The sequence below is a fragment of the Rhea americana genome, unplaced genomic scaffold (assembly GCF_003343005.1).
Source record: "Rhea americana isolate MKP2758 unplaced genomic scaffold, rheAme1 scaffold_261, whole genome shotgun sequence".
Lineage (NCBI taxonomy): Eukaryota > Metazoa > Chordata > Aves > Rheiformes > Rheidae > Rhea > Rhea americana.
The window spans coordinates 551,934-563,992 of NW_028186381.1; the positions used below are offsets into that span (position 1 = coordinate 551,934).

Consider the following 12,059-nt stretch of genomic DNA (forward strand, 5'->3'; position numbering starts at 1 on the left):
AACCCATACTTTATTTACCTTAAAAGTTACATGCATTCACATTCTACAGCTTAAAAGTCAAAGATTTGCGTCAAAAAAGAACAAACTCTAGGCTTATTTGACTAGGCCCTTTGGCTTTCCTGTATTTAAGACAAGTGACTAAAGCTACTTGGGGACAATTACCTGGAGCACATTTTCCACCGTGACGTTCATTTCTAGATTCTGCTTACAATAGGCTTGCAGTCTGTTGTTGGAGAAACCGTAATAGTAAGGTGCTGCAAAGAGGTAGCTGTTAATCCCATCAAGGAAAAAATAAAAAAACAAAGCAAAGGTAACAGTAACTGATTATAAATACACTGCAATGGCAGAAGTTGAGAATTCCATGCATACTAATGCAAAACTGATAAATAATCCTTCCAGGCTGTGTCCCAGGTTGTGTCTGGCTATCTAGAGCAAAAGGAAGCTGAGGTACTGTATATGCACTTTAAACAGCTTCTTCTTTAGATTAAAGGATACAGGGAATCCTCAGGAGGCATGTTTACCTCTCCGTAATAGATATATCTAAGCATAGATTCAAATGCTTGCTTGCTGGGAACCATTTCACCTATAGATATATTTACTTGCCCATCTTCTGGCATAAAGGAACGGAACATGGCTTCAAAGTAACTGGAAAAGGAAATAAAATTAATATATAATTAAATATTACTTATATGAAGTTACATATTAATGTAATTAATATAATTATATAAATTTATATATTAATATAATTAATATATAATTATATGACCCATAGAGATGGTCATATAGGTTTTTTTTTTATATGTCATATATATTGACATATATATAACATATATGACATATCATATATGTCATATATTTTTTTTTATATGTCATATAGATGTGGCTCTATGGGCCACATCTGCAGACATATGGTTTAACCCAGTATTGTTCAAAGGCAGCTATTAGGCACAAATAAGTAATTTCAGCTGACAACCTGGGGTAAAATATTGCTAAATTGTTATGGAACCTGGAATTTGTCTCTGTTTCTTGGAAATTAGGACACTCGATGCTCTAATTTTTGTCTAATTTGCATAAGACCCACTAGACAGCTTAAAGCGTTGCAAGTTTCCTTAGTATCTCCAGGCTGCAACTGCCAGTCACACAGGCTTGTTTTAAAGTTGAGAGATGCTTCTGGGAAAATCCTCAGGTAACTAATACTGATTATTATTATTGGGATGGAAAAAAATTTCTGATGCTATTTGAAGTGGAAATTTTATGTGAGTGYTTTATGTTCTGTGGCATGTAAAGGCCACACATATACAACATCCTGCGCAAGTGAGGGACAAACTCACTTCATCCATGTATTGAGGAGGGAGAATCATAAGCATCTTTAGCAGAGTGAACTAGTTGCCTCTGTGACAATGTACAGGAACAATCTGGTCTCTGTCAGGCACCATTTTTTTCTGTGCTTGCTCATACCTAGTCTTAAACTTCAGCCAGTGAGAAAGAGATACACAGGTTTCACGTGATCTAAAATGGATGTTCACCATCAGTGAATTCCTTCTGACCCCAGTGAACATCTGTTGCTTTCCACTTCCTTAAAAAATTCTTCTATTTTATACCCTCTTTCCCCCTTGTGACTTAATTGATTCTTTGTCCTGCAGTGCAGCTTAAATATCATCTGGGGAATCTCTATGGTTTTAATTTCCTCCTATCTTTCCCTGCTGGGTATCAAATTGAAAAACAGTTAATCACTGTTGCTTAAAGGCTAATTGTGCTTACTGAGCAAAGTTGCATCTTATGCACGTACAAAGTTCCTCCCTGCCTCCTATGCAAAGCCAGCTGCCCCACACATTGCACAGTGCTGAATTTTGCACATACAATACTTGTTAWAGCTCTAATGAACAGTGACTCATTTAGAGGAATTTCCAATTTCACTTTTAGGGTAAAGGCTCTCACCTGGAGCGGGCTGCTAGGATTGCTTTATGGGCTGGCCGTGGGTGGCCATCTAAGAGAAGGATGATATCACAGAATTCAATCCCAGCTCCTTCGAGGTAAGCCTTCATATCCTGAATTAAAGATGTTCCTGAAAGCCAACACAGTGAAATAGTTAAAAAATAATAATAATATAAAAAAAAGACATGATGACAGTGCCAAGTAGCCAGGTGATACTCAACTAATACACAATCCAAATCACAGCTACAGGTTTCCCTTCCTTTGGGATCTATGGAGTGACTGGCAGCCAGGCCCTTTCTCCGAAATGAGCTTCATCCTTCCCCACCACAATCCATTACCTACTGCCTTTCCCAGAAGCATATCTGGCAGCTCTGTTTTAAACTGCTGACAGCAAGCACTGGCAGTAAGCCACGGTTTCTATACATATAAGTGATTTTTCCCTACCTTTTGGTTTCCAACTACCAGGAATATAAAATTTTGTCTCTTTGCCTAAATGGAAAAGTTCTCCTCCATCTTTAATACAGGCTTCTCCTAATCAACATTTTAGGATAGGATAATTGAAAACATAGAGAAATCATTCAAGTCTGATCCAAACACATTCCTCCTTTCAAAGTTCAGCTTTCAATTCTTTGGTGTTTGGATCTCTAGCACCCTTTCATTTTTAGGGTACAGAGGCTGGCTATCTTCCAGGACAGTGCATGTCTCTTCTTCCTGGGACAAATGTCAGCCAAAGGCTTTCCCCTTGACCTTCCAGGGGGACTAGCATTCCCCATCTACTCCTCCAGTACACGATTCTTTTGGCGCAGTATTCCAAATCAGTACTGGTAATGCCTCGAACTTTGGGGCCTCAGTAAATTATTGCATTTCTTTTTTTTTAGCYTCAGGATGACGAAATCTTAAATAAGGCTAGTCCGAAATCAGTCCTCGATGAATACTGTAACAGAATTGTAAATCAATTCTTCTCCTTCCAGCACAATCACAGAGTGAAAATTAAAAGCATGACTGTTAGTACAAGTTATTTACCTTCTCACAGTCTTCTCCTCCCTATCTTCTCTTCTTCCTTTAACTTTTTCTTGTTGTTGTTATTTTTTCCATGCTTTTTTCCTTTCTCTCTCATAAGTTCTGTTCTGTCAGCACTGACTTACTCCCAAGATCCTCTTCCTCACTGCTGCTCCTGCTTTGGTGACAACTTATGAGCAGGCCAACTCCCCTGCTCAGCTTGTTCACTTTAACTGAATCCCTACTGCCTTTTTGTTGAATCCTTCTTAATATTTTTCCATTCCTTCTGCCTCTCTGAACAGATAGAGGATACTTTAYTCTTACACATTCTTGATTTATATATTGCATGGAGAACATGACTAAATACCACACAACCSTTCAGGTATTTTGATGGGGACAACATTCTGATTGAAGTTCACTGCAGAAAGAACTGGAGTGCTCTTTCTTGGTCTGGGAAGCAGACTAAGCACAGCCTAAACTAAACACACCACTAGCAGCTCAAAAACASCACAGCTTTTATAGGACATAAAAGTTACCAATATCAAGTGGCTGATCGGAATGCGTTCGAACAGGAGGTTGCTGTTTTCTCCGTACAATCTCCACTATGAGGGATGAGGAAAGATGTTCAAACTCCTTCATCATTATTACTTGATTAAAATGTGATTCTTTCACCACAAAGTTCAGGCAATGTTCCTTAAAGAGTAACAATAAAAAAAGAAAAAAAGAAAAAAATGCACTGTTTACTCATATGAAGAAATCTTACAGCATCACATAAATTAGGAAAAAAATCTTCCATTTCAAAATCTAACCAATTTTTTTCTGGTGGCAATATCAGTTATCAGCATAACTAGCCAGTTTGATCTTCATTAATTGTTCAAAATCATCTACTGCAATCAAATAATATAATATTTGATGTTACAGAATATTCCACCACCTTCCAACAGGCTTGCACCTTCCAATGCTGCAGCTACTCCCTGTGTTGTAGAAACCAACTCTCTTAAGGATGAGTTGTTCAGTTCTCAGATATCCTATACAAGGGAAACGGGATTCTTTTCAGACAACCATAGCCACCAGGAATACATCTCATTGCCTGATGTGCTGCAACCCAAAGGCATAAAAAGCAGAGCATGTCCAATCATCCCTTAGTCGTTTTATAAGCCCAAAATCCCAGAGGAGCAGCACTACGCAGAAGCTGAGAATGACAACAGCTCGTGACACCTAGAGGATGACATGTCCTGAAGAACCACATTAGATAGGTAAATAGTTGCCCCTTTTCTTGTGACTGTCCACATGGATGCCACAGCTGGAACTGTCAAACACTGACCCTTTCCTTACTAAATGACCATTTAGGTTCCTACCTGAACAGGAAATTCAGGACAGTTTTAAGTGTCTAGAAAAGCCTGACTAAGAAATAACAAAGAGGAAAAGATTAACCGACTTCCATCAAGCTGCTCTGAAGTTCTATAAAAATTGGACTGACAGGAGATGCCAAAAAACTCACAGAGTCAACTAAGATCGGTTGCTGTCTTGTAATAACAGCCCGTACAATTAGACACCCAAAGTTAATTAGAAGGTTAAAGAGATCTTAATTGTATYTACTAAGGGTACAAATAGTTTCCAGGATTTCCTAAAGGATCTTGTCCAAATTTTGCCTTAAACTTTTCTTTAAAGGTTGCAAACAGTGTCAAACTCTTGCAGGCTGTTGTATTACAAAATTGCTAGAAAAATCAATGCAACTGAAAGGTGACAAATGAACTGGACCCAATGCTCAACAGTTAAAGAGAGAAAAAAAATGGCACTGCTCTTGCCAGTGTGAACCAAGGCTTTCCATCCATCTAACTACAGGACATCCTCATCAGCAAATAAATATAATTATACCAGCTCRTCATAAGGTGAGCAGACAATTCACTTAAAGAATAATTCCTGTTTTCTTCCAAGTTATTTCACTGGGACCCAGAGATCTGTCCAGACTTATCCACAAAATGTTTTAAATAATGACCAGGATGCTGGAAAAGAGAGTAGCCTTCTGYAGATGACACCTAGCCATGAGGAATAACAAGCACTTGAAAGGACAGGAAGCCAATTCAAAACAACCCTGAGCAACTACAGTGATGCAGAAAAGTCCCTGCCACCCTATTGGCAGCTAAGGCAGGTGGATGTAGCTGATTTATCTGAAATTATTGACAGTAGATCTACAAGCACTGAGACACTCASTTCCTGAGCTTCTAGGTAGCTGATGGCACCATGGTCCTGTGCACGAAAGGCTGTGCCAGCATTAACATAATTGCTGCTGACTCTGCTACTGTTTTACTGGATTTTCTTTGCCCAAACACAGTGCATAAAGAGAGCCTGAGGAAGTGCTGGGGTGTGTTGGTTTTTCTAGCCCCAATCTGATTGTAACTGTAAGCTTTATTTCCAGAGGCTGTGGACACGTGCACAGGCTTATTAAATAAGCATTGCATGAACCTTGCATTGACTCTTGGACTTGGGTGAAGGAGCTTCTTCTCTGAAGTTTTGAGGAGAAATGGCTCTGGCTGCCCTTGGTAGGAACCAGAAGACAACAACACAAGCATGGTCTGAAGCCTCTGCCATGAGGTTTGGCAAATGTCTCCAAGCCCTTTTCCATTATACAGAGATGGAGAATTGCCACCATATTTTGTTTTTCAGTAGATTGTTTTTAGACTAAAGGCATAAAAACAGAATTTCATTTTTCATCAGATCAAAGAACCTGTTTACAGTCTCTGCAAAAAACAGTGGGACCAGCAAATGCACTGGCTCCATCTTGCTGTAATGAAAAAGAATTGATAAAGAACTGAAGTCACTCTGCCTTTTACATCCCACAGGGTAGATAAGCAAGCACAGCTAATGCCTGTTAAAGAAAACCTACATAATATTCACAAGCACCTGGAGCACTATCCACGCTAATACACACTCCAGCAACTAAAATTATAGGGAAGAACTGCACTTGCAAAAGCTGACAGCCTTATAGAACATTAATTACATCAAGATTTTATTTTTATTATTTCTTATCAGTTACTTTGTATGCAAAATGTGATTACCTTTAGCTGATCCAGCTGAAGCTTGTTAGCGTTTTCACACACAACGAGCACATTCTGCAGATCTACAGATGCTTCAATATATTGAAGGCAGAGCTGTTCCAGCCGAGAGAGCTTGAAGTTTAAGGCTAGTTTGTATACATCCATAATAAGTAACACATCCTGCACATGACCTGAAATTACAAGCAATAACAATGCCTTTCTATATTTCTAGAGAGTTCGAAAAAAAAAACTTTCTCAAAATAATCTTTAGTATCAACCTGAATGGGCAGAAATTAGCGAAGTATTTTTATGAGAAAAAAAATCCATTGCTGTGTCGACTAAATCAAGAATGGGTACTAAGAAAAGGAGTGAGCAGTCTTTCAAAACTCTGGGATGAAAGCAGCCACCTCAAAACACTTTACAGACTAAGACTTTGTGTCAATCTGGAGCCCAATTTTAAAAAAACTCTCAGAAGAAAGTGAAGTCCCTAAACTCACTAACGAGCTCGCGTGTGAGTAGCTTGATTTTTCCAAAGTGCTGAACTGCTAACGGCACTGCTGAAGTCCCTKTATTAATAGAGTATTAGCAACCAGCTCCCCAATTTTGACAGGCCCTTATGAAAATAGGCTGTGCTTCTGCATGTACACATCTGAGGTCGGTCTAGAAGAGAGGGCTGAAGGCAGAGAGGGGCAGTGGGGACCCAGGCTGGCTACTGCTCCAGGGACACTGGGACATTAAATCAAGAAAGAAGCCGTAGCCTTTGCTTTTCTCATGGGGGGGTCTCTGGCCACCTGCCATAACTGCTTTTTGATAGAGAAAAGCCTTCTTGCACTTTATGTGGCTTCCCTGTGTCTAACAAGGAAAAGTCTCATTTGATAGGCATGCCCAATTCTATTAGTGCATCCTCTGAAAGGATCCCCCAAGGTGCTGCCTTCCGAACTAAGAGGAGCAACCAGGAATACATACAGTCAAGACAGGGCTGTTGGAGGATCGCAGCAGATTAACAGAACGTTTGAGGGGCTGGGGAGAAAGCTGCCTGCGAAGCCTGGAACAAAGGCTGCGTTCAACGTGCTAATCCCTTCCTTGGTCTGATTCTGCCCGCAATGGATGTGCTGAGAATTAATCAAGCGGCTAAGAGGGGGATCTGGCAATGCTAGAAGAAATCAGTGAGGAGATTTTCTTGTCCTCATTAATCAGGCTTGCTCTGAGACACGCCACCTCACAGAGAAAGCCCATAAATAGCTTTCTCGGGACAACCGCATACAAATTAGTATTTCCACAAGAAATACCTTGTTTTAGAAAGGAATGATCTTGGATTAAAACTGAAGCAAAGCTGCTGGTGTTAGGATAGATGTACCTCAAGTCTAAAGGACTATGTCAGGTGGGTGCAGCTTGCCCAGTCTCCACCAACTGGACTTTCCCCAGGGTACGCTGTTCTCACTCCTACTGCCCAGCGGACCTCATCACTCAAAAGCCACAAGTGAGTTTTGCTCTGCCAGAGTTGAGGGATCTCTGGCTATTACCTCTCAGCCTCCAACTGTTTCTGACGCAGGGATCTTCAGCAAATGCATCTAAYGGATTTTTCTTTCTTGAGGTATTCCTTTAGATTGACATTTTGAAGAGAGGATAAATACTGGCTTGCTCTGCCTTTCTGTACAGCAGCCTTAGTTTGTAAGGGGCCAGAATAGTAGCAAAGAAAGGAAATAAGCCAAWATAGGATGCATGTTTCTTCCAAGCAGGCTGCTGTAATGCCTTTTTAATGTAATGGATAATTCTCTTGTGAGCAGATGAGACCTGCAATTTCCACTGTGAAAGCTATCAAAACTTACCAAGCAAAACTTGCACTCCTGCATGGTTTAAGATTTACCCCCTACTACTCTGGTTCAAAATATTATATTTATTTATTTGTTTGTTTATTACACCTTTTCAGAAGATGAAGAACCTACTTTTCCAATTCTTTTCAAATACCAAGGAAAACACTGAAGCACTGGACAGTATGCTTTCACAAAAATTTGCCATACACCTTCTTAATCTCAGGTAAGCAATTAGGTGCTAAGAGTTTATCTGCAAATGCTTAATCCTGCTCCATACCAAAGCAAATGTCTGCTCCCGAGCTGCTAGTATTTTGTTTCTATCCTGCTGTCCTACCTTTGCGGGGGTATTTTATTTTATCCGTATACAGAAATTGCATGAGCACCTCGAAGGGTTTGGCTTCTGCCTCTCGGATGGGCACTTCCAGGAGAGGCTGCAAGCGGCACAACTTGACATTTCCACCAATCCCATCCTTCTGACATGCTGCATGTCCCTCATCTTCAATATCTTGCTTTGATTTCTAATAAGACAGAAAAAACATTCAAACATGACAATGAGGTTGTGACAGCCCATACACATTACCATCAAGCCGGARGAAAGATTCTTCTCATTCCTGCACAACCTTCAAGCTCCAAAATGTAATGAGGAATGCACGTGCCTCCGACTTGCTGTTCCCTGTCCTGTTGCAAAACCAGGTTAGAATAAGTGGGAACGCCCGGACAAACCTCAAAATTAGGACCTCAGAAAAAGAGAGGAATAAATTCCACAGAGCTCAGCATCAATAGCTCCACTTCACAGCCAAGAAAGTAGTAAGACACAGCAGCAAGTTCCACAGAYCCCTGCCTTGCAGGGTCAGAGCACAAAGTGCTGTGCCAAAGTATTTTAAGAGTGTTACTTCCAAGTCTCAGTGTGACAACCCTTTTCCTGCAGCTTTTTTCCAAGGAAGATGGAGGGCTGTGAGATGGCAAAGCAATTAGCAAAGGGGCAATGAAGTATCCATGTGTTCTGCTGTAGGTGTCTGCTCTTCAYGTCCTTCTCACTGCTACCACTTCCTCAAAAAATAACAAAACGTTTGCTCCTGAAAAGCTGTATGTAGTTAAAGTTGACAGAAAATGCCCCACATGCAGCAGACCTTCAATTTTGGAAAATCAGGAAAGAGTAAGGTACAAAGAACACAGCCAGTCTCAAAATCTTAACTCAACCTTCTCTTTAACCTGTCTAATCTTGTAGGCTATCCCCAATTGCCTGCAGCCCTTGCCCTACCCAGAGTACGGGTAAGTCCCCCTCCCCAGGGGTATGCTACAAGATTAGAAYAGACAGCTAAGAGAGCTCCCACAAACCATTCTGCCAAATCCAGATAACTGGATTAACTTTGGTTCCTCCACATTATGCTTCTCGCCTGGCCTAACACGCATGCAGTACCTTATGTTAACACTAACTATCCACTCTACTGCATTGGCCCAACATCACCTGAGCATCAGATGCTGATCTGCTCCTACATCTGTCTTGGCAAATGTTATTTTTTTCCTAACAATTTTATTTCCGAAATTGGACAGAATAAGTATTACCTTGCCACAAGATTACTGCTCTGAAATACTTGCCTGTTTCAATCTCTCCCTTGCCTGTATGATTTTCTTTTTCAGCCACTTGCAGCGAGCTGTAACAATTGCAGTATGTCCTCGGACTCGTTCTTCCTTCTGTCAAAGGCAAAGTAAGAGCGCATAAACTTTTATTGGCAAATCATGAGACGGTGGAAGATGGCAGAAGTAGTAGAAACTTGGGCTGAACTCTCGGTTACCATACACTTACTTTAAGTTAGAATCAAAGGCCACCTTATATCTGCTCYGCACATCCAGATGAGATTCAACACCTATTTTCCCTAAAGGCTTAGCAATGGCAAAAATTATTTGGAAGGGGTCTTTGTTGTGTTCACTGAATAGAAGTTSTTGCATAGGTTCAGTGCCACTTGCTTCTTAGTGTTATATCTGATCTGTTGTTCTTGCTTCTTAGCATTACATCTGATTTATGCTTTAACTGTCTTCTTTCAAAGCAACAGCATGCTTGTTTGCTATTGTTCTTTATAATCTATTTAATCTGTTATTGTGGGGTATCATCTGATCTCTGCAAAGCCTTCTATAACAATGTTTTTGTAGAAAGGAATGCAGTTAAGTTCAAGTTTCTCATTTTTATTCTAAGGAGAATGTTCCTTTTTGAAGTTTGATAACTGTTTTCATTATTAAAGGATGAACAACATTACTCTGTACTGCTTCATCTCATTCCATTTTATTKCAAGAATTAAAAATGATTCCTGAAATGGATCTGCAAAACACTGATCTACACTTCCCAGGAGACAGTTGGGACCTCAGAGGACAGAGGTCCTTAGTATCATTTTCATACCGCAATTACATATAAAGTACTCCGATAAATTGCAGTTATGTCCCAGTGACCCATAGATTTTCTGTTTAAAAGTTTCCAAAGTTTTTTTCTCCTTTGCAGTTTTATAAATATACCTGGTTTTATGTAAGTTACAAAACAAGAAAGATAACATTTTCACCAGTTGCTCTCTCAACCTAATTCCAGGGTTTCTGGCCCAAACACAGTACAATTCGTTTTTTCTCAACAAGTGTGCTACACATGCACATGCCTGTGTCACGCACTCATTCGGTCAAAGCACAACACCATTTTTGCTCAGATACACTCACCTCTCCCAAAACAAACTCCAAGTCACTGAACTGCCTGTTTTCCCAGAGCCTTCCATAATCCTCATGCAGTGTGCACTTTGGGTAACAAGAAAACTACAGGAAAAAACAAAAGGCAGACTTACTTTTATTCATTTCAACTGGCTATCTCCAAAAGCACCGTGGTTACATACTATCACCAGATTTTCCCATTAACTTGACCTCAATGTAGTATGTAAAYCATGGAAAATAGTAACAAAACAAATATGCAAGGACTTCCTCTGTGGGGAGAGTAATGAAAGACAACGTAAGGTAACAAGTAAGAAATGTGTCTTATCACATAATTTAGGATTTGGTGACTAGGAGTCTCAGCTGGTCTCAGAACCTGTTTGTGAGTCCCATACAATACAAATACACTTGAGTGTGGGAGGAGGATTTGAGCCTGTGCAAGTATCTTGAAATTTCACATTTTTTAATTCTTACAGGTCAGCAGGTAGCAGCAGCAGGACTCGCACGGAATTACGGCAGATGCYTGAGTCTGTTTATCCTAAATTACCTGGAACCTGTACATTTCTCCACTTCTAATGTTATTGTCCACGGTCCCACCAAAGATGTACATAGCGTCCGAGATAACAGCTGCAGCGTGGAAGAGTCGCCCACTGGGTAACTAGGAGGGGAAAAAAAGGACAAAAAAGGCTGAGGGAGTAAATACAGCTTCTTTTTTCTCCCACGAAGGAGGGCCTGTAACAGTGCAACAGTAAGAAGGGAAAGCCAAGGCAGTCTGAAGTGATATGACTGTTTGCATCCAAAGATTGCCATTTAGTATATTTTCAGATTGTTTTCTATTGTATGCAGAATTTCTGGTCACATTCAAAATCACCTATTCATTGCATCTTCTAATCAAAATTGCACATACGCAGAGCTCTACAAATGACACTTTACCACGTGTACCATTTCCCAAGCACTAGGACTCCAAGCTAAGCTTTAGGTAGAAAAATCAATCAGCTGTCTAGAGCTTCCACATGCAGTCTGCAAATGAGAGCAATATATAAACTCAGAGCTTACTCTGAATATGTCTGGAACTAAAGGTATAAACTACTGTTTATCTTCAGCAGGATATTGAGCTCTGGTAGCTTGGCTGCAGCTCAGCGGAGCAGAGCCACCCRGCTAACGTACTCATCCGGCACTGCCGGATTCTGCAAAGGAGCTCGACGGCGGAAGAGTTGGCACCACGCAATCAAGTCTCCTCTCTCCAAAATGCCAGGCCACCGCTAGCCATTCCCATGGAAAATAAAGCCACCCCAGGGTGCACGAAGCCCCAGCTGTTTAGAGGACTGAGGGATCGGACAACCTCACGTAACACAGGCTTGAAGTGGGTATTTTACAGTCTGTGCGTTTTTGAGGTGGGAAGGATTTATTGTAAATCAAAGGTGCGGAGTGACCCTCTTGCATAGGACAGGCCAGATTGTTTTCATTCATTTTCCCTGAGTCTCATGCTGATCAAATGAGCACATCTCACCGAGATACCTAAAGCAAAGTTTTCAAGTGATATTAGCATCTTTTTTTTTTTTTTTTTTTTTTTTTTTTTTTTTTTTTT

At 40.5% G+C, this 12,059-nt stretch overlaps 1 protein-coding gene across 1 annotated transcript in view; it reads right to left on the reverse strand.

The window, feature by feature from the left end:
* Positions 1–12,059, reverse strand: part of LZTR1 (leucine zipper like post translational regulator 1) — a 37,944-nt gene that overhangs the window by 3,895 nt on the left and 21,990 nt on the right. Inside the window, exons 10-18 of the mRNA XM_085307675.1 lie at positions 11,019–11,129; positions 10,487–10,579; positions 9,386–9,481; positions 8,121–8,304; positions 5,994–6,163; positions 3,471–3,627; positions 1,939–2,065; positions 496–645; positions 163–268 (exon numbers count right to left, since the gene is read on the reverse strand). Of these exons, the coding sequence (XP_085163801.1) occupies positions 163–268; positions 496–645; positions 1,939–2,065; positions 3,471–3,627; positions 5,994–6,163; positions 8,121–8,304; positions 9,386–9,481; positions 10,487–10,579; positions 11,019–11,129 (1,194 nt within the window). The remainder of the gene's footprint in view (positions 1–162; positions 269–495; positions 646–1,938; positions 2,066–3,470; positions 3,628–5,993; positions 6,164–8,120; positions 8,305–9,385; positions 9,482–10,486; positions 10,580–11,018; positions 11,130–12,059) is intronic.